Source organism: Cervus elaphus, chromosome 8 (genome assembly GCF_910594005.1).
Source record: "Cervus elaphus chromosome 8, mCerEla1.1, whole genome shotgun sequence".
Taxonomy (NCBI): Eukaryota; Metazoa; Chordata; class Mammalia; order Artiodactyla; family Cervidae; genus Cervus; species Cervus elaphus.
The window spans coordinates 17270375-17290748 of record NC_057822.1 but is presented as its reverse complement, the minus strand read 5'-3'; the positions used below and the strand labels follow the sequence as shown (position 1 = coordinate 17290748).

At 43.0% G+C, this 20374-nt stretch overlaps 1 protein-coding gene across 6 annotated transcripts in view; it reads right to left on the bottom strand.

The window, feature by feature from the left end:
- Positions 1 to 20374, bottom strand: part of SP110 (SP110 nuclear body protein) — a 55951-nt gene that overhangs the window by 28436 nt on the left and 7141 nt on the right. For 5 of the 6 annotated variants that reach the window (XM_043909737.1, XM_043909734.1, XM_043909736.1 and 2 more), the window contains exons 3-11: positions 18724 to 18892; positions 15173 to 15442; positions 13230 to 13313; positions 10578 to 10655; positions 8133 to 8261; positions 5633 to 5779; positions 3722 to 3808; positions 2545 to 2598; positions 252 to 317 (exon numbers count right to left, since the gene is read on the bottom strand). In XM_043909737.1, coding sequence (XP_043765672.1) covers positions 252 to 317; positions 2545 to 2598; positions 3722 to 3808; positions 5633 to 5779; positions 8133 to 8261; positions 10578 to 10655; positions 13230 to 13313; positions 15173 to 15442; positions 18724 to 18892 — 1084 coding nt within the window. The remainder of the gene's footprint in view (positions 1 to 251; positions 318 to 2544; positions 2599 to 3721; positions 3809 to 5632; positions 5780 to 8132; positions 8262 to 10577; positions 10656 to 13229; positions 13314 to 15172; positions 15443 to 18723; positions 18893 to 20374) is intronic. The other variant, XM_043909738.1, reaches the window with a different exon arrangement.

Here is a 20374-nt window from a genome sequence, read left to right as displayed (position 1 = left end):
GGGTCATTTATCACTAGTGTCACCTGGGAAGTCCCGTATCTCAAAATCGTCTGATGCCTCCTGTCCACCTCCACCTCATTCCTTCCCAGTGATAAGATAAAAGAAGCCTGTTGGAACCAGCATGGTTCTCCCTTTGTGAGGTATAGTCCTTGATGAGATGGTCTAGGGGTTGGGGTGGAGCTGGCCATGTGGCTGGAAAGAAGAACCCTAATGAACACCAAGGGAATGACACCTTCATCCTTCTTGCTTACCTCTTGAGGGACATTTCTTCTGTCTTTTTTTTGAACTTGACCAGTTATGTATTTTTCTCTTCCTTTCTGAAACAGAAAAGAAAATCATCTCTTGTGGCTATCTATAGTGATCTACAAGTTCGAAATTTTTAAGTAAAATTTTTTCTATCTTCCCATCGCTTTGGGGAGGAAAGAGACCCATGAATCCATGTGAAGAAAATACTTGGAAATGAAAAAGGATTGAATAAAGAATAACAGAGATGTGGCAAAGTATTAGCATTAAAATATGCCCTTTTTTCTATAACTAGTTTTTTCAAGACTAGAAGAAAAAATATAGATTGTTATTAGTCATAGATATAAATGATCTTCTTAGCCAAAACTTAAGACCAAAAATTATGAAGATAAAACATGAACAAATTTAACCATTTAAAAAATTTAAATGCCCATACTTCAAAAAACATCCACACAATATTAAAATAGAACAGGGAAATTCCAATATATGTAACATTAGAGGATGAATCACCTTAATAGTAAAACAAAAGATGAATAGTATACTAGGAAAATGGACAAAAGCATAAATTGAAAGTACTAAAAGACGAAATGACAATATTTTTTGAAAAAGCATCTTTAGACCACCAAAAATCCAAAAAATGCATTGCTTGGTTTGAATTATACCCAAACTTGTGAAAAGTTTTATCATGTCTGGGTTGACGAGGATATAATTAATGAGCACTTGTGTTGTTAAAGGGAACAACAACAACACAACAATATTTTCTGGAGAATAGTTTGGTAACAAATATGAAATTTAAGATACCTAAACTCTAACCAAGTAATTCACACTTAGAAATTAATTCTCAGGAAATTATTGGACAAATGTGTAAAGATACCAACACATGCAACATAATTTCTATTTTTATATAAAAATGAGAAATATCCTAACTTACTGCCAATAGGTTATTATTGAAATAAATTGTTAATCATATAGTAATGAGCTGTATATCCCCTCCCATCCAAAAAAGGAAAATAGGTAATGGATAACATTGACACAATGAGAAAAATGTTTAGAAGTGTTTATAGAATAGACTATGTAGAATAAGCATGTGTGTGTATATATATATATATAAAATGTATATACATATAAATGTAATATATATATGTAAAGAACATGTACATATATATGTACATGAATGCAGGCCTTTTTTGTAAGGTACAAAAATAAGGTGGCAGAAGCAGAATAAATAGATATTTCATTTCCTGATTAATAACTTTGCATACTGTTGGAGGATTTTATGAGGAACTTTATGTGGGGCTGGCCAGGATGGGTTACTCTTCAGCACAGCAGAACCAGGCCTTGGTGTCCTAACGTGCACAGTGTATTTCTCTGTCAGGCATAGTTCTCTGCAAGACAGGGGTCTCCAGGACAGCTGTCTGCTGTGGATGGTGCTGAGACCCATCCAAAGGTGCTTGACCTTTGGCCACCTCCCTCTTCCACACACCTTCCCAGTCAGAGGAAGAGAGTGGGGAGAGCTGAGTAGTAAGCGTCTCTTATGTGTTTTGACTCAGGAGTAACTGGCCTCTTGGTCAGAACTGGTGACACGGCCCTGTCTTCTGCAAGGGGCCGGCAAGTGTAGGCTTCCAAATGTCTGGGAAGGGAAGGAGAACCAGAAATAGTGGAGAACACTAGTACTGCCCAGCAGGCGGTGTGCAGGCCTGGTTGTTCCTTTCTGTCTTCTTCCCTTTTCCTTAGTACAGTTGCTCATTTCCACCTGGATAGTCGTCCTTCTAGAATAAAGACTACATTACCCAGCCTCCTTTGCAGCCACGTAAGGCCATGGAACCAGTCCTGGCAGTGAAATGGTAACAGGATTACTAAATTTAACCTGCAGATAGAATCCTACAGTGGAGGAGGTGTGCCTCTCCTTGACCTTGCCTCTTTCCTTTCTTGTGGGCTGGAGCCCAGTGGAGGGGATGCCGCATGCTGAGGATGATGGAGCGACAACCAGAATGAACTGTGTATGGTGCCAGCCCCGACCTCCTACTTCTCTATAGGAGAGAGAAATAAGCCTTTTTATCTCACCCACTATTTGGAGGGGGAGGGTAAGTGGTGGTTTTCTGTCACACACAGCAAGCTAATCTTAATGGCCACAGTGTATTGCTTTTATAGTACTTTTTTTTTTTAATGTTGCAAAAAGTTAAATTACTGCTGTAAAAAGCACACATCTTTTTCTAGCTTGGATGTCCTAAGGACATAACAATCAATAAAAATAATATCAACTCTACCTTACCAGAGACCAAATAAGTTCTTTACACTTACGCTTTTCCGTAGGAGATTTTCCCAAAGACAGTTTACTGTCATCATCTGTGGAATCTTGAAAGTAATAAGAAAGAAACTTTTGAATAAGCAATCTTTGTATTCATTTCCATCAATATTGAGCTGGTAAAGCTTTAATAGTATTATTTCTACCCCTTTTATTATAATGGCAATGGCACCCCACTCCAGTACTCTTGCCTGGAAAATCCCATGGACGGAGGAGCCTGGTAGGCTGCAGTCCTTGGGGTCGCTAAGAGTTGGACACGACTGAGCAACTTCACTTTCATTTTTCACTTTCATGCATTGGAGAAGGAAATGGCAACCCACTCCAGTGTTCTTCCCTGGAGAATCCCAGGGATGGGGGAGCCTGGTGGGCTGCTGTCTGTGGGGTCGCACAGAGTCGGACACAACTGAAGTGACTTAGCAGCAGCAGTATTATAATGGAGAATGGTGGCTCCTCAAGAGGGCTCTAGGGACCGAGAGTCTCTAGTCCTGCGCATGTACACAGCAAAGTCAGGGGCTCGTGCCCAGACGTAGTATTACATTTGTGTTTATGGCTACTGTTCACTTCCCAGAAAGGTCATGTGAGAAATATGGTGATTGAGGTCTTAGGGAAAAACCAGATGGGTTGGCAGTGTAATAAAGAACCATGAATACACTCAGAGCATGAATTCTTAGCGGCGGTGAAAGAAAGTGAGAGTCGCTCAGTCATGTCTGACTCTTTGTGACCCCATGACTGTAGCCTGTCAGGCTCCTCTGTCCATGGAATTGGCCAGGCAAGAATACTGGAATTGGTAGCCATTCTCTTCTCCAGGGGATCTTCCCTAGCCAGGGATCAAAACTGGGTTTCCTGCATTGTAGATGGATTCTTTACTCTCTGAGCCACCAGGGAAGCCTTAACAATTAGGGTTGCCCCCTAATTGGTTCCTCGGGTGAAAAAAACTTAACTCTTTTCATGTATAAATCATAAATAAATATATCCAGTACAGAAATGGATATATAATATACCTGTGTTATTAAAATACCCTGGGAGGTAGGGTTCATTATTAGAAAAAATTATCTAGATGGGCTCTCTGGAGCAGCGATAATGAACAAATGGCTGAGAAACACTGACTCAGAGTAAAACAACTCTCTAAGTTTGGGTTCCTGATTATGCACTGTGAGACTTGCAATCCCTCACCTTTGTTGTGGATGATTCTTGGTGGTGTGCTGGGTGGCTCCCAGGGTCTCTTCCCTTCATCCATTTCTGAAGGATTATCACTGATCTCTGAAAAAAAAACAAAAACAAAACCAACATTCATGTCACTTTCCTCTCTGGAAAGTCAATGGGGAATCTCCCAGAGAACCAGGAAGGACCTTGAACACTCTGGAGTTGAAGGCTGGAGGTTCCAGCCTTGCTTGAGCCTCCAAGACACCCTCCTGAGACTAACTCTACTACTGATGTGTCTGCCAGTCAGGGGAGGGCCATAGCAAAGCTGGTCAGTAACGGTTCCACTACTAACAGAATGTCCTTTGGGGAGCCAGTCGTTTGAGCCTCTGGACCAGAGGTTCAAAGTGAGGTTGTGAACCCCTTGGAGAGTCCTGGAAACTCTTTCAGGAGAACTTCCAGGTCAAATTGTTTTCATAATAAGATGTTCTTTGCCCTTTTTTTTTTTTTTTGCTATGTTGGCTTTTGCACAGATAAGGCAGGTAAAAATGCTGCTGCTTCAGTACAAATAAAGTCCCCAAATCTTAGAATTATCTATTGCATTCTCTACCACCAGTTACTCAACATGGAAAAAACAAAACAAAAGAGTAGTTTCATTTAAGAATGTTCTTGATGAAACAGTTAACATTATTAACTGTATTAAATTTATACTCTTGAGAACATATCTTTTTAATAGTCTGTGTGAGGACTTCCCTGGTGGTCCAATGGTTTAGACTCTGCCTTGCAATGCAGTTGGACACAGGTTCGATCCCTGATCACGGAACTAAGATCCCACATGTTGTGGAGCGACTGAGCCTGTGCTCCACAATAGAGAGTCTGTGCACTGCAATGAAAGATCCCGCATGATATAACTAAGACCCAATGCAGCCAAAAGGAAACAAGTCTATGTGAAAAAGTGGGGAGCACGTATAAAATAGTTTGTTGCATCTTGAAGTGCCATGGTTGTCTCAAGAACAATACTCAGGTGATTGCGTTGTAAGCTCACTGTAAACTCCAGTGAACCAATACTTTCCAGTTGTATATGATATTATAAAATCTGGCATGAGGAGAAGATTCATTTGAATCACAAGATAGTGTGAAACATCTTACTACAAAATAGTATGAAAAGCTCATTGATGTGGTTTCAGACTCTGGTTACAGCAAACCTTTAAGAAACTACCACTTGTTGAGTTTTGGTGTAGTATCAAAGGTGAATAACCACAGATATCTCAAGAGACTGTTAAAATACTCCACCCTTTTGGCTACAGATTTGTGTGGGGCTGGATTTTCTTCCTATGATTCAACCAAAGGTAAAGGGGATTAAGACGTACAAACATGCAGTTATAAAATAAATAAGCCAAAGGGATATAACATACAGTATAAGAAATAAAGTCAGTAGTATTGTAATAACTTTGAATGGGGATAGGTTGTTACTAGACTTATGGTGGTGATCATTTCATAGTATATGCAAATGAAACCCCTGTGTAGTGTACGTGAAACTAACATAATATTGTACACCAAACATATTTCAATTAAAGAAAACAAATTAAAAGGAGCTTTAAAACAGAAAGCAATTGTTAACAGGATATAGATTGAAGTTATTAAAAATGTTCTCTCAGCTCTCAATATAATACAGTAAAGATATGTACAAAACTATTGAAGAAGCACATTGAAAAGATAGTTAATAAAAGTTTCTAAAAGAATCCAGCTTTGATTAAGGTAGACATTAAAGAGAGTTGCAAAAATGTAAAATGATACCACTCACTTAATATTTTTATTTGAAAAGTGTACTATTTTTCATAAAAATATATTATTTATGGTAATAAGTTATTGGTCTTTTGTGGGTTGCAAGAGAGAGCCTCCCACACTGAGCGTTCAGATGACAAATTCCATCACCAGCCTTACCCTCTGATTTAGACATCTGGGCACATTCTGTCCTCTTTTGTGCCCTTGTCACGACCTTTGCATTCCTGGTTGAGTGGTCCTCTTTATGAGTCACTTGATCTTGCTGTTGGAGTGTCTTTTGGATTCCATGCCCAGGTAAGGCTGCCCCTGGCCAAACAGTGATTTGGAAATAGTCTTAATTGGGGTCCCAGTGGCCCTTTTCCTTCCCCAAATAGTGATTGCCTTCTCACACTCCCAGTCTCCCCACTGTGAGACCTTGGTACCCCTGCTCTGTACCTCACTTTTCTCCTGCTATTTCTTTGTAATTATATATATATATATATATATATATATATATATATTTTTTTTTTTTTTTTTTTTTTCCTTGTATGTACCTTCCTTTCCCCTGAAAACTTACCATCTATTCTCACTCTCTGTGCAACCTGCTGAAACCAATCAGATTAATTTGGGGGAACCCCAGAGCACTGGGGCTGATTTCCTATTTCCTGCCTTCAGACCCCTGCTGCCAGAAAGTGCCACATCCAAGTAAACATGACCAGATGGTCTGTTTCAGCAGAGGAAGGGTCTCGTAAAGCACTTTTCCAGGTTCCCTAGGGCCTGTGTGTGATACAGGGGACAGGAGAGACCCAGGATGCCTCTAGAAGGGAAAGGGCAAAAAGGCATCTAAGAATTGAGAGGCAGGGGCCCTGCAGTGGAGGGTGAGGCTGAGACCCAGAGGATGAAGGGGAGTGGGAGTGGGGGTGTTAGCATTGGGTCTCTCTTCCCCCTTTATTTTGCCAGTGGATTTTGTATTTATATCTTTGGACTAGAATTTTTTTTTTTTTTACTGAGTGCCAAATTGAATTCTCTGGTGGCTCAGATGGTAAAGAATCCATCCACCTGCAAGGCAGGAGACCAGGGTTTGATCCCTGGGTCAGGAAGATCCCCTGGAGAAGGGCACAGCAACCCACTCCAGTATTCTTGCCTGGAGAATCCCATGGACAGAGGAGCCTGGCAGGTTACAGCCCATGGGGTCGCAAAGAGTCAGACATGACTGAGTGACTTGCCCTTTCAAACTGGTGTACTGTGGGGAAATTTTCTCCTTGATTTCTCAGTGCTTCTGTGAAAAGCTCTAGCCTCCTGAGACACAGAAGTATATATGATATAAAAATAGGGGATGTTTTCTTTCATTTCCCCTGAAATTATTACGCTTTTCATATATCATAGAAATTAAATCTCTAGCTAGTTAATTACTGCCTAATCCAAAGAGGTGATAAAACCTCTCATTCTGATCACGATCAAATGGTTGTGGCCAGGGCTAGGCTCCTAGGTTAAGTCCCTCCTAGGTTAAGTAACAGGGACATTGGAGCACTCTATGCCTAGGTGTTTAGTGTCAAAAGGGATGAAGCCCAGAACTTGGAGAATCTTTAGTAAAAGCTGGAGACACCTGGGGTTTCTCTGGCTCTTAGAAAGAGGCATTTACATTCTCCCAAATTACAGTGAAGACTCAGGACATTTTCAATCTTATCTCAAAGCAGTAAAAAAAAAATTGCTTTTCTCTTTTCAGGAGCAAAAGAGGATGACTGTCCTTGTCCTGTATACAAACAGAAAATCCACCCTTCTTTCTCCTGTGTCTATAGGATGTAATCTGCATTCACACAGAAGATTCCATCAGCTCTCTCCTCGTGCCTGTGGGTCTCCATATGAGAAATGCTACAATGTTGAACTGGTTGTGAATATCAATAAAAGAATTCTTCTCCTTGACCCAGGCGCTTTGTGGTTTTACAATATTCATATATCTAAAGAACATCACTCTGCAGGAGGGGGTAATCTCAGAGCCTTGCGGTTCTTGACAAACCACACAGGTGCATAGACAGCACCAATATTGAAATGAATAAGTCAAAAATTGAATTATAAAAATTTCCCCCAATATATTTGCGTCCTTTCTCGGCAACAGCATCACCTACCATTCATCCAGCTGTTTAAGCCAGAAACTGAAGAACAAACCTTGATTTCTTTCTCTCATCCTCAGCTTCCAATTTACCAAATCTTGCCAACTCTACCTAAACTGATCTTGAATAGACCTTCTCTCCATCCACTGCCAGATCTGAATCCAAGCTGCAGTCAGCTCCCACAGCATCTGCCCCTTAAAGGAGTGCCCTGTATCCATTCTTTTCTATTTCCAATTCATTCTTTACATAACACCACAATTTTCTGTTGGTGAAAATTGAATCATGTCATGTACACACTGCTATATTGAAATGGATAACCAACAAAGTCCTACTGTACAGCCCAGGGAGCTCCCCTCAATGCTGTGTGGCAGCCTGATTGGAAGAGGAGTTTGGGGGAGAATGGATGCTGAGTTCCTTTGCCATCCACCTGAAACTATCACAACATTGTTAACTGACTGTATATTCCAATATAAAATAAAAAGTTAGAAAAATTGCATCATGTCACGTCACAGACTAGGTTTCTTCAGTGGCTCCCCATTGCACTTAGAATAAAATCCCATCTCCCACACCTTGACCGGCAAGGATGAGCGCTCTCTGGCCTCCAGCCCCCTCTTGTGTTCTCATCTTACTTCCTCGGTGGCTTTTTTTGTGCTGTCTCTTCTTTGTGGTGGCCCAGATACATCTTTTTCTTTTCTTTCCTGAAAAGATACAGATCATCTTTATAGCTACAAACATTGATCTATCAACTTCATATGTCAACAATGCTTAGCTTCAAATCACAGTGACCAGGAGGTCATTGGTGATCTTTGGTGATGCTGAAATTCTAAAGCATCAGAGGAGAGAGAGAGATGTGAAGAAATGGAGACAATAAGTTTGGGTAACTCATTTCTAGAAGTTTCATTGTGAAACAGAAGGGAGAGCGATGGAGGTGGCTGAAGTGAGAGGAGGATCAAAATTCCTTTCATGAACTGTGATAGGATTGGGCATTGGTTGAATGAATATCCTTGTGAGAAAGTGAAAGTCACTCAGTCATGTCCGACTCTTGTGACCCCATGGACTGTAGCCTGCTAGGCTCCTCTGTCCATGGAATTCTCCAGGCAAGAATACTGGAGTGGGTTGCTGTGCCCTTCTCCAGGGGATCTTCCTGACCCAGGGAACCTGGGTCTCCTGTATTGCAGGCAGATTCTTGACCATCTGAGCTATCAGGGGGAGATGCTGAGTTCTCAAGAAAGAGGAGGGACCATGGAGATGGTCAGGAGAGGTGGAAGGGTTGCTTTGGAGAGAAAGAATGAACTGGAAAGGAGCAGGCAGATGCAGCATTTACAGATGGGAGCAGGAAGAGAGGGAATTCCCATCTGATGCTTTTCTGTGAAACAAGAGGAATGGTCATCTTTTGTGCAAAAGGCAAGCAGTGAGGTATAAGAGGTTTGAAAATTAAAAACTGCTTTTTTTTTTAGATTTGAGAGGATCACAGTAAGTGGAGTGGTCACGCGGTGTGGAGGGTCATTTATGCTGGAGTCATGAAGACACAGTGACAACACGCTGCCCAGCCATGTGCCTCTCTCCGACTGTGCCTGATTTCAGGTACAGTGTGCTGGAAGCAGCTAGTAGTCTCCTCCAAGTTCTGCCAGGAAGTTCTAGGCAAAGACAAGAAGCAAAGCAGGTAAAGATAGCAGCAGGTGACTGAAACAATGGATTTGGTACTCTAAACTGGTAAGAAGGGTTATGAAGAAAGGCAGATAGGGCTTCCTTGGTGGCTCAGTGGTAAAGAATCTGCCTGCCCGTGCAAGAGACACAGGTTCCATCCCTGGTCAGGGAGGATCCCACATGTCTTTTTTTTTTTTTGGATCCCACATGTCTTGAAGCGACTCAGCCTGTTCACCACAACAATTGAGCCTGTGCTGTAGAGCTGGGCAGTGGCAATTCCTGAAGCCCTCATGCCCTAGAGCCCATGCTCCCCACCAAGAGAAACCACTGCAATGAGAAGCCCATGCACTGCAATGAAGAGTAACCCCCACTTGCCACAGCTATAGGAAAGGTCAAGCACAGCACAGAAGACCCAGCACAGACAAAAATAAATAAATAAAAGAAAGGCAGATGATTGAATGGAGACAGGAAAGGCCCATGACTGGTCACCCAAATGATATTGAGAGAAAGCTGCAGAGGAAGAAATTTTAAAGAAGAAATCAGGGCAGGATAGATATTTTTGAATTCATTTTTATAGAGAAGGAGAGATCAGAAGTTGAGCAATAGCTATAGAAGGAGCAAACTTGAAGCACTGAGTGTCAAGAAAAGGAAATCTCAACTTATTGGGAAGTTGAGCCAGATTTTTTTTTTTTTTTGAGCCAGATTTAAATGATGAAAAGGCCCTTTGGGTTTGGGAGGCCAAGAACAGGTTTGGGGGAAAAGTCATTGGAAATAAGGAGTTGAAGGATTTGAGAGGTCAGGGTCTTGGATGGGTCTGTAACTCACATGGACCTTGCAGGTGTCCAGGAGGATAGCAGGACTAGAAGTGATAGAAAGATTCTAAGTCAGCCTTGAGGTCCTTCAGGGAGTGGTGGAGAAGTCAACGTATGACAGTGATGAAAAGGGAGTGAGCCCTTTACTTGATGGTTAAGCCTCAAAAGAGAGGATGGGGAGCAAGGGGCTGGGTGGGGCAGTGGGCAACCAGGGGTGGCATTCAACCTACCTTCCTACGTGAGGAGAGGGTAGCAGAGAATATTCAGTGTTGTCTTAAGAGGAAGCAGTGTCCTACTGGGGACTTTCCATTAAAGAGGGAAGTGTAACTAGCCCTATAAGAAGTTGTGTATGTAGGAGACCTAGATGATTTCAGAACAAACAATTCCAATGGGTGTGTATTTCAATGGCCCCAAATGCCTTCTCATTTCCATATAATTTTCATGAAGGCCTTAGAGGAAGATGCAGTGAATGGGAAACAAACTGTGTTGGGCATGATGCCTACAGTCACCTAGTGGGTGCTCATGACAAGATGCAGCCCCAAAGGCAATCCTTACCTTTCTTGCTGGGAAGTGTCCTGGATGCCTCCTGGAGCTCCTTTGAGTCGCTTGGTTCAGGGACATCATCTCTTCTCACTGACAAAAAGTACAATTCATTTTAGAACTCAGAGCAGGCTGATAAGAAAGTGCTGAGGGATTCTGGTGGGAGAAGCAGAGAGTGGAGAGCACCCCTAGTACAGGTCTGGGGATTCACCAGGTTCCCCGACTTGGCCTGGGTTTGATCAACTTGTGGTTACTGCTCCCTGTGTGATTATCACAGTGAACCGGGAACAACTTCCCACAGAGGACTCAGTTGGAGTTCTTTAGAGAGATTCCCCTTTCCCAATGGAAGAAGAAGAAAAAAGACTCAGCAGCCAGTGTGCATGGTAATCTTGAATTCTGAGGGCCACAAAGAGGGTGAATGCCTTTGCCATATGAAAGGTACATGCTATTGCTTAGATATCTGTGATGGGATATTTTTAAGCCACTGTATCTGTGATTATTCATCTTGAGAAATAGTGAAGAAGACTAAGTGCCTTATATACTTCCATCTATCTGTTGTCGGGAAAGCAGGAGTCAGCTTATGCTTGCCAGCATTTGTTAGCCGCAAGAATACCAAAAGTTCTGCTAGTTTTTGCTGCCCTAAGAAAGACAGAAAGACCTGAAGCCATATCAAATAAGGGCCCATCTCACAAATGGCAGTCACTTTCTTGCTAACATAGTGCTATGAGATCTGTGTCAAGTTCCAGCCTGCAGAGGAATAGCTAACTGAGGCAGCTAGCCAGCAGTCCTCAGACTTTAAAAATGATTTGTTGCATTTCAAATTATTTAAATACCTTAAAAATCCAAATGATGTAAAAAAATGATACAGTTTGAAAATGAAAGTTCCCACAGTCAATGTGGGGGCTGGAAAGGAGGACCATCCATGTCTGGGGCACTGATTTAGAGTTAGGGTCACACAGTATTTTTGTTTGTTTTGCATTCTTTTTTGTCTGGTTTTCCTTTACTGTTCAAGCTATAGCTCAGGATAACCAAAATAGCTGATACGGGGAAGTTTATTTTTCCAGAAGCAATTCAGAGAGTTGAGCAGTTTGGATGGACACGTTACACAACATCATGGAATGCAATTTGCAAAACCCAACCTGTGTAAATATAAAGGGTAAATGACCCAATTTAAAGAGTAAATTGCAGGGGAGGAAAAAAGTCACAAAAGTTGAAACTTGCCGTGGTGGCAGAAGGATGGTGTCTTTATATATTTATTGGCTACCCCTTGATACCTGTGGGATCTTAATTTCCAACCAGGGACTGAACTCTCACTGCCTGCGTTGGAAGGTAGAGTCTTAACCAGTGGACCACTGAGGAATTCCATTTTTTAAAAAAATTTATTTTAAATTGGAGAATAATTGCTTTTGTTTTGCATTTTGATGCAGCAGTTTGGAGTTTTACCTACTCAAGTGGCCTCTGGGAGTTGCTGAGCCAAATAGTCCTTCCCCACTGGGATTCACACATCACCTGGCAGAGGAATGTTCTCTGTTTGCAGACTCCTTAGTGGTGTTTGGAGTCCGGGTCTTGATACTGTGCAGGACCCTGAGGGGCTCCTGGGCACAAAAGCTTTTCTCTGTCCCCCACTTCTTAAATACAGGAAATAGGCTTCATCTGACCTCCAAGGCCTCCCCTAAATTCCAACCAGCATGTTGGATGCTAATTAGGGAAGGGAGGGGAGTGTGGAGATAAGGGAGAAAGGAACAATAGTACAGCCTGGGCTCCCCCTCAAGGGATATACAGGGCAATATTGTGACCTGTTTTGCAGATACTGAAACCCTCACCAGGTGGGAGAAATGAACAGTTTGCTGCCCATAAGCACAGAGACCCCCGAATGGCAGAAACAAGAGGTTGATCATGCTGTCTCCCAATTACCTCACCACCAACCAATCAGAAGAACATCCCTCTCTGAACCACAAATATAAAACTTCTCACTTTCTCTGTCCAAACTGGGACACACAGTTTTGAGAACATTAACCTGCTGTGGTCCCTTTTGCCTGGCGAAGCAATACAGCTGTTCTTTTCTACTTCATCCAAAACTCTGTCTCTGAGATATATCAGTAATTCAGTGTCAGGGTACAGAGGCTGGATTCGGCTTCAGTCAGGTCAGTACTAGTGGGGTATCTGTCCCTCACCCTCAGTGTCCCTTCTCCATCCACCTTTCCCAGACCCATCTCCCTCACCCCACCGTCCATCCCCGCCCCGGGACTCTGTCTTCTTTCAAGAGCTCTGGTTTCCTGTCTGTTCAAGCTCCCGAGGGCAGGGAGTGAGCAGCAGTGGGAAAGCTGGACCAAGATGGAGAGTGGAGAGAAGAGACCTGGGCCTGGGTGTTCCGAATGGCTTCTCCTCATGGTAGACACAAAACTTAAGGTGAGCCTGCATATGTGTGTGTGTGTGTATGTGTTAGTCGCTCAGTCATATCCTACTCTTTGTGACCCGATGGACCCATCAGGCTCCTCTGTCCATGGGATTGTCCAGACAAGAATATTGGAGTGGGTTGCCATTCCCTTTTCCAGGGGTCTTCCTGACCCAGGGAACTTGGATCTCCTGCATTGCAGGCAGACTCTTTACTGTCTGAACCATTAGTGAAGCCCCAAGGTGAGGCTGAGTAGTCCAAATCTAGATTACCTGGCACAGAGTCTGAGGAAGTGCAGGGCATCTCTTGAGTGTCTTCTTTATCTTTTATTTGAGGGATCAGGTTGTCACTGGACACTGAGCAGAGGAAGAAAAGAAATTTCAGATAGCAGGACCCGCCAGCAGGAACCAGGGTGGGAGGAACAAGAACAATCTATTCTAGCAGGTAAAAATGATGGGCCAGCTGAATACCAAGGCTCCTCGAGGGTGGGGTAGGCAGGGAGGGAGAACTATCATTTCCTTTCTTTCTTTCTCCCCCTCCCTCACCTACTGGCCATGCTGCATGGCTTGAGAGATCTCAGTTCCCCAGCCAGGGATCAAATCCAGGCCCATGACAATGAAAGCACTGAGTCTTAATCACCGTACTGCCAGGGAATTCCCCAATCATTTCCTTTCAGTTAGTCTCTTATCAATGTAAAAATAGCACTTATTTTGTTTTAAATCTAGAAGATGGACTCTTGTTATTGGCGTCGTGATTATGTTAACCTTGTGTACACGCAAGCATGCTCAGTTGTGTCTGACTTTTTTGACTCCATGGACTGTAGACACTAGGCTCTTCTGTCCATGGAATTCTCCAGGTAAGGATACTGGAGTGAGTTGCCATTTCCTTCTCTAGGGGTTCTTCCTGACCCAGGGATTGAACCCACGTCTCCTGCAGCTCCTGCAGCTCCTGCATTGGCAGGCAGATTCTTTAGCACTGTGACACCTGGGAAGCCCCTATGTTAACCTTATTTGGATGGTAATTTTAGATGAGTGGAGAAAACATTTGGACCAAATAGGACCCTTTATTCCCAGTATTGGAGAGCTCAGAATTCATGATACCATTTTTAACAGTGGCCAATAATATTCCACAGTTACATTTTACATAATCAAAATGCTTTATCTTGATGGTTGGGGGAGATAAATGACATAACTGTAGAAGTGAAATCAGGCCCAGCAACTTTTAAACATTTGGTCATCTTTCCTAATAATTTCAGTAACATTCCTTGTAGAATCCAAGCTATATGAAAATAAATCTGGCTTAAACGGATGTCCCTGTAATCAGAGGGTGAGCAATCTGTAAAGCGTTAAGGCCGCTTGTTGCCCAAGTTACTTGACAATTCAGAGCAGTGTGTCCTAAGTGCTGGGTGGGCAGGGCTCTTGGACATCACAGCGTCAAATGGCTGTGACAGCATCCCTGACAAGAGGTTAAGAGCATGGACCGCTGCTTCTTTTTCCTTGTCACACCAGTTCTTTTTACTGGGGTTCCTGCCACAGCCCTCTTGACTTACAGGCAAGTGTTCTTCCTTCGCAGCCACCTTAAGCCGGGCGAGTCAGCTCCAAGCAACATTGCTCTGAACAGGGACAGGGGAGTGTGGGCATCCTTTATGAATATTCATCACTTATTTGGGGTGTTGTCGTTGGTCATTTATGTGTGTGAGCGTTAATCGCTCAGTCATGTCCAACTCTGACACCCCGTGGACTATAGTCCGCCAGGCTCCTCTCTCCATGGAATTCTTCAGGCAAGAATACTGGAGTGGGCTGCCATTTCCTTCTCCAGGCAATCTTCCTGACCCAGAGATTCAACCTGGGTCTCCTGCATTGCAGGCAGGTTCTTTCCGGTCTGAGCCACCAGGGAAGCCAGAAGAAAACCATCGTAGGCTACAGGGACAGGAAGTCAGGGAGAGGAGTGAACGGTTAAAATGCCAGGAGCCAGCAGAATACAAGAGCCAAAGAGCAGAGGCTTAGGCTGTTCTAGGGGTGGGAAGCAGGTGTTCTGGGCTCCAGGCCTTACCCAGGCTCCTGGCAGCGCCCACAGTCCCTCTTGGAAAGAGCTGTGTATGGTAATGGGAGCTCGGGAAGAAGCAGGTCAACAAAGAGACGGGACCCTGGGGTTCCAGGGCCACAGGCACCCTAGGCTGGGGAGGCTCCGGTATTGGATGGAGTCTGTGTCTCACCTGGACTGAGTCTTCCTTCCTGGATGGTTCCCTGGAGAGCCATGGTGGGGCTGGTAGGGCTGGGCAGCTCACAGAGGACCTCAGAGCTGTGCTGGGCCGGTGCTCTGGGCTCGCTGACACTGGGTACATAGGGCGGGAGGCTCCGTAGGGGTTGTCGGCAGGGAAGACGCGGCAGGGGCAGGGTCCTCGAGGAGCTCCTTCCTGCTGGGTTGGCTGCGGCTTCAAGAGGGATGGTTGTGATTCTGCTCCAGCCTCCATGGGAAGTGACAACTGGGATTGGGCAAAGGACCGCACATAAGTATGTCGGAATTGTTTGGGGAAGAGATTTCTTTCTTTTTTTTTTTTCAACTTTATATTTTGTATTGAAGTATAGCTGATTAACATTAACAATGTTGTGATAATTTCAGATGAACAGTGAAGGGACTCAACCACACAGATACCTGTATCCATTCTCCCCCAAACCCCACTCCCCTCCAGGAGGACATAACATTGACCAGAGTTCCCTGTGCTATACAGGAGGTCCTTGTTGGTTATCTATTTAAATACAGCAGTGTGTACATGTCCATCCCAAACTGAGAAGAGATTTCTTTAAACTTCATATTCAGTAGGACAAAGTCATGGAGGTATTCACTCTCTCACAGATGTGTAGAATGAATCCATCATCCATTTGTGGACCCGGTAGATTTTCTTTCTTTGATGTGGCCATATAGCGCAATATCAATAGCTGCTAACCTCTGATGTGACACCAGAGTGTTTTTCACCCATGAAGTTGAGATTGGTTTTGTACCCAGGGATTTAATTTTCTTCAGTTTCTCTCTAGTTGTGGCTTTAGAATTTAGACAATTATGTACAATGCTATAGTTTTAAATGTTGTCCTTGTTTTAAGCAATAAACATCTCACACCTCTCTGGAGCAAATGAGAGAAAATATAAATTTTTTCATGCTTCCCTGGTGGTTCAGTGGTAAAATAATCCACTTGCCAGTGCAGGAGATGTGGGTTCGATCCCTGGGTCAGGAAGATCCCCTGGAGAAGAAAATGGCAACCCATTGCAGTGTTCTTGCCTGGAAAATCCCATGGACAGAGGAGCTTGGTGGACCACAGTCCACGGGATCACGAAAGAGTCGGACACAACTTAGCAACTAAACAACAAAAACAACAATTCCTTTGCACACTGTATGTTTTTATTTTTATGAAAGTCGCTCAGTTGTGTCCAACTCTTTGCAACCCCATGAAACTGTAGCCCACCAGGTTCCTATGTCCATGGGTTTCTCCAGGCAAGAATACTGGAGTGGGTGCCATGCCCTCCTCCAGGGGAACTTCCCGACTAGGGATCAAACTGGGGTCTCCTGCAATGCAGGTGCATTCTTTACCAGCCCAGTGTACTAGCACCTCTATGTTCTAGTTTCTGCTCATTTCTGCAGACTCAGTTTCCATGCCTCCTTGCCTTGTACCCTATGCTCTGGCCACACTGAACTTCCCTCCCATCCCACAACCCCAGGGCCTGGGCTCTGCCTGCTGCTCCCCCGCGTGTCCAGGGCTGGGTTTCTTTTATGATTCTTCTCCATTCTGTCTCAATCAGTAAACAAAAAAAGGAAAGTAAGGCCAGATTTGGGAGAGGATCCTAGAACAAAATCACAGAGTTGGATCCAGAAAGATGCTAGAGCTCAGTCAGGCTGGGGGTGGGGGGTGGGTTAGGAGTATATTCAGTGTGTGCATCCCTTTGACTCTTAGACTTACTTAACCTGGCCTTTGAGAACTTGTTTCTCCCAGAACTGCCCTGATACGGCTGCGATCTCAGGCCCACGTGCAGCTGTGCCAGCCTGGGGGAGGTCTCGTCTCTTCTGCTGCCCCTGTAGCTCAAGGAATCATTTCTCCCTTTGAGGAGGAGCCTCTTGATGGTAATGTGTCAAAGAGCAGATGAAGAGCTGTCAACAGTGGTGACTCCAGTAGTAAGAATGATACCATTCAGTGTGATCTTTTCCTTGTGGTTCTCAGATAAATGAACCATATACTTTAACTAAACTAAGTGATTTAACTGCCTGCTTCTCTTACTCTTCCTTCTTTCTTCCCAGCAATGTCATTGCTCTTTTAATACCACTTTTTTTATTCAGTTTTTCTCTTTCTCAGGGAACTTCATTCTCTGCTTCTTACTCATACTCTCTGTTTTTATCTCTGTGTCCACAATTCATTCTCCCTTCTTCTTCAGCTAATTTTCTTACCTCATTTAGCTTTATAATCTGCCCTCTAGCAGATTGTTTAGAATAGTGATTAAAGAACATCCCTGGCAGTTCAGAGGTTAAGACTTCATTCACTTTCTAATGCTGGGGGTGTGGGTACCATCCCTGGTCAGGGAGCTAAGATCCATCCCACATGCCTCATGGCTAAAAAAACCAAAACATAAAGCAGAAGCAATATTGTAACAAATTCAATAAAGACTTTGAAAATGGTCCACATCAAAAATAAATCTTAAATTAAAAAAATAGTAACCAAAATCTTGGATCCTAGTATTAGGAGGTCCAAGTAGGATTCCTGGCTCTACACTTAGCAGACAAGTAACTTTGGAAAAGTTATTCTGAGCCTTAATTTCCTTATATGTCACATGGGGACAAGAATGACTTCGAAGGATTGTTTTAATGATGACATAAGATAACCATACAAAGTGCCTGAGATAATGTCTGTCACACAGTAAGCACTCAGAAAAAACAAAAAAAAACCAGCAACAAGGACCTACTATATAGCACAGTGAACTATATTCAATATCTTGTAAAACCTATATTGGAAAAAAAATCTGAAAAGGAATATAAATATGTAACTGAATCAATCTGCTGTATATGTAAGACTAACATATAACATTGTGAATCAACTATACCTCAACAAAGAAAAAGATACTTATTATTATCCATCCATATCCATTTTTCTTCCTCTCTGGCTCTCCTTCTGTCAGGCTAGGTCTCTTCTGTCACTTTATGTGTTCCCTTCCCTGGAGACTGCCCAGTATGCTGAATTGTACAGTCACCTCCCCCCCACCCTCCCACCCCATAGAACATGTAAGACAGAAATGGTTGTGTCATCTAGAAATTCACCTTAGAGACCCAGAGCCAGGGGCTGTTTTCCTGGCACACTCCTGAGAGAGAATGGTCCATCTCTTCCCAAAGAGAAAGTGGGGAGTTAAAGTGCATATTCCTCAAGGCAGAAAACCAGTTTGAACTTTTAGCATAGCAACTTCTATCATGTTCCTAAAGCCCAAAGGTATTCATGAAGCCTTGGACTTGGTCAAGAATCCACCTGTCAATGCAGGGAACATGAGTTTGATCCCTGATCCGGGAAGATCCCACATGCCACAGAGCAGCTAAGCCCATGTGCCACAACTACTGAGCCTGTAATCCTCTAGAAGAGAAGCCACTGTATTGAGAAACTCAAGCACTGCAACAAAGTCTAGGCCCTGCTCACTGCAACCAGAAAAAGCCGGCTCAAGGCAATGAAGACTCAGCACAGCCAAATAATAATAAATAAATAAATAAATAAAAATTTTTTAAAAAGAGCCTTATACCTCTTGTGAAGCTATTGAGAGTCGTTATCAGGTTGGGATATTCCTTCAGGTTGATTTGGCTGAACAGTATCTTCAAAAATGACAGACTAAATGTCTTCTCCTGTTGGGTAAGAATGTTGTACACGACTCTGGATAAAGGGACCAGATTTTTCCAGGCTTCCATAGATTCCTTAAAAAGCAGAATAAAGGATTATCATACATGAGTATAAAATGGAATGGAGATTTATCACACATTTGTGGTTTTCCAAGCTGTAAGAAAGCGATTTTTGCTCTTAAGGAATTTAATGCAAACTGTGTAGCCAAATCCTCTAACATAGAGAAACCACATTTCCACATGTTTATTTTTGGAGCTTCATATATATTGATATTTGAGTGGTTAGTCACAGGAGTTTAGCATCCTGGAAAATAAGTTTCTCTTGTGAACCTTATTTGAGGTACATTTGAGAGAAGAGAGAAATGTTAAGGAAGAAAAGTGGAAATAAAGACTGCTCTTGTCTAATTCTCCAAGACTCTGGCCAGGACTCTTTAGCTGTGGATCTACGAATTGGTCACAAGTGGCTCTGCTCTCTTTCCTTCTCTCATGAACTTGAAACGCCCTAAATGGGAAATCCAAGAAATCCTCCTGAGAGGTTGACCAAGAGGAGAAACATGGCAGGAGAGAATTCCTGAAAAATACTTGTTGAGCAATGACTTGGTTTGGTGAGCAATGACTGGGTTTGGGTATCTAGCAACAGATAAGACCAACATGGTGCTACCGTGTGGGAGGAAGGGCGCTAGTGGGTTGAAATGATAGGCGTTAAATAATAAACACAAATAAATACCCAGTTCCTATCAAAAGCAGTGTTATGAAGGAAAGTGTAATTTGCTATGAGGAAGAATACTAAGGGGGACTTAATTAGATGAATAGGCTAAGGATGCGTCTCTGAGGAGTGATGAGAGAGTTAATTCTGAGGTAGATTCATAAGGAGTCCAGGGCCCTCAAGGAGGAAGGGGTCTGGGGCCCTTGAGAAGGAGAAAGGGGTCTGGGGATCTCAAAGAGGAGAAAAGGACAAATGCTTTTTTCTACATTGCTTTGTCTTAGTCACATAAGATGTTATTTTCTTTAAGTTCAGAGCTAATGATTACACAACAAAACTCATCTTGAAATCTGTACTAAGGATTATATAACAACAACGCATCTTGCATTGAGGACATGTTTCTTCTTCTTAAAAAGGAACCTTCTGACTTATCTTGTTATCTTAAGACTGTATGTTGTGGGAGTGGGTCTGGTAAGACTTTTCCACTGTTTTAATCTTGTTAAATTAAGATATATGTTGTAGGAGTGGGTCTGGTAAAAGTATATAAGGCCTTGATAAGAGTAGTGGATGGGCACTCTTTGTCCCCCTTCTGATGTCTGTGTCAGAAGCTTTCTTTGTCCTTTTTCACTTTAATAAAACTGCTACACAAAAGCTCTTGAGGGATCCTGATCCTGAAGCTAAATCTTCTTTGGAGATCACAAATCTGACATCGTTCACTGTAAGCTATCAGTGACACCCTGACCATGATCTGAAAAGGGGTTGGATCCAACTGGGCCAAGACTGGGGGAAGATTGTCCTACCACTGCTAGCACTTTTCTGGGGCTCAGATTCTTAGGGCTCAATAAATGCTTTAA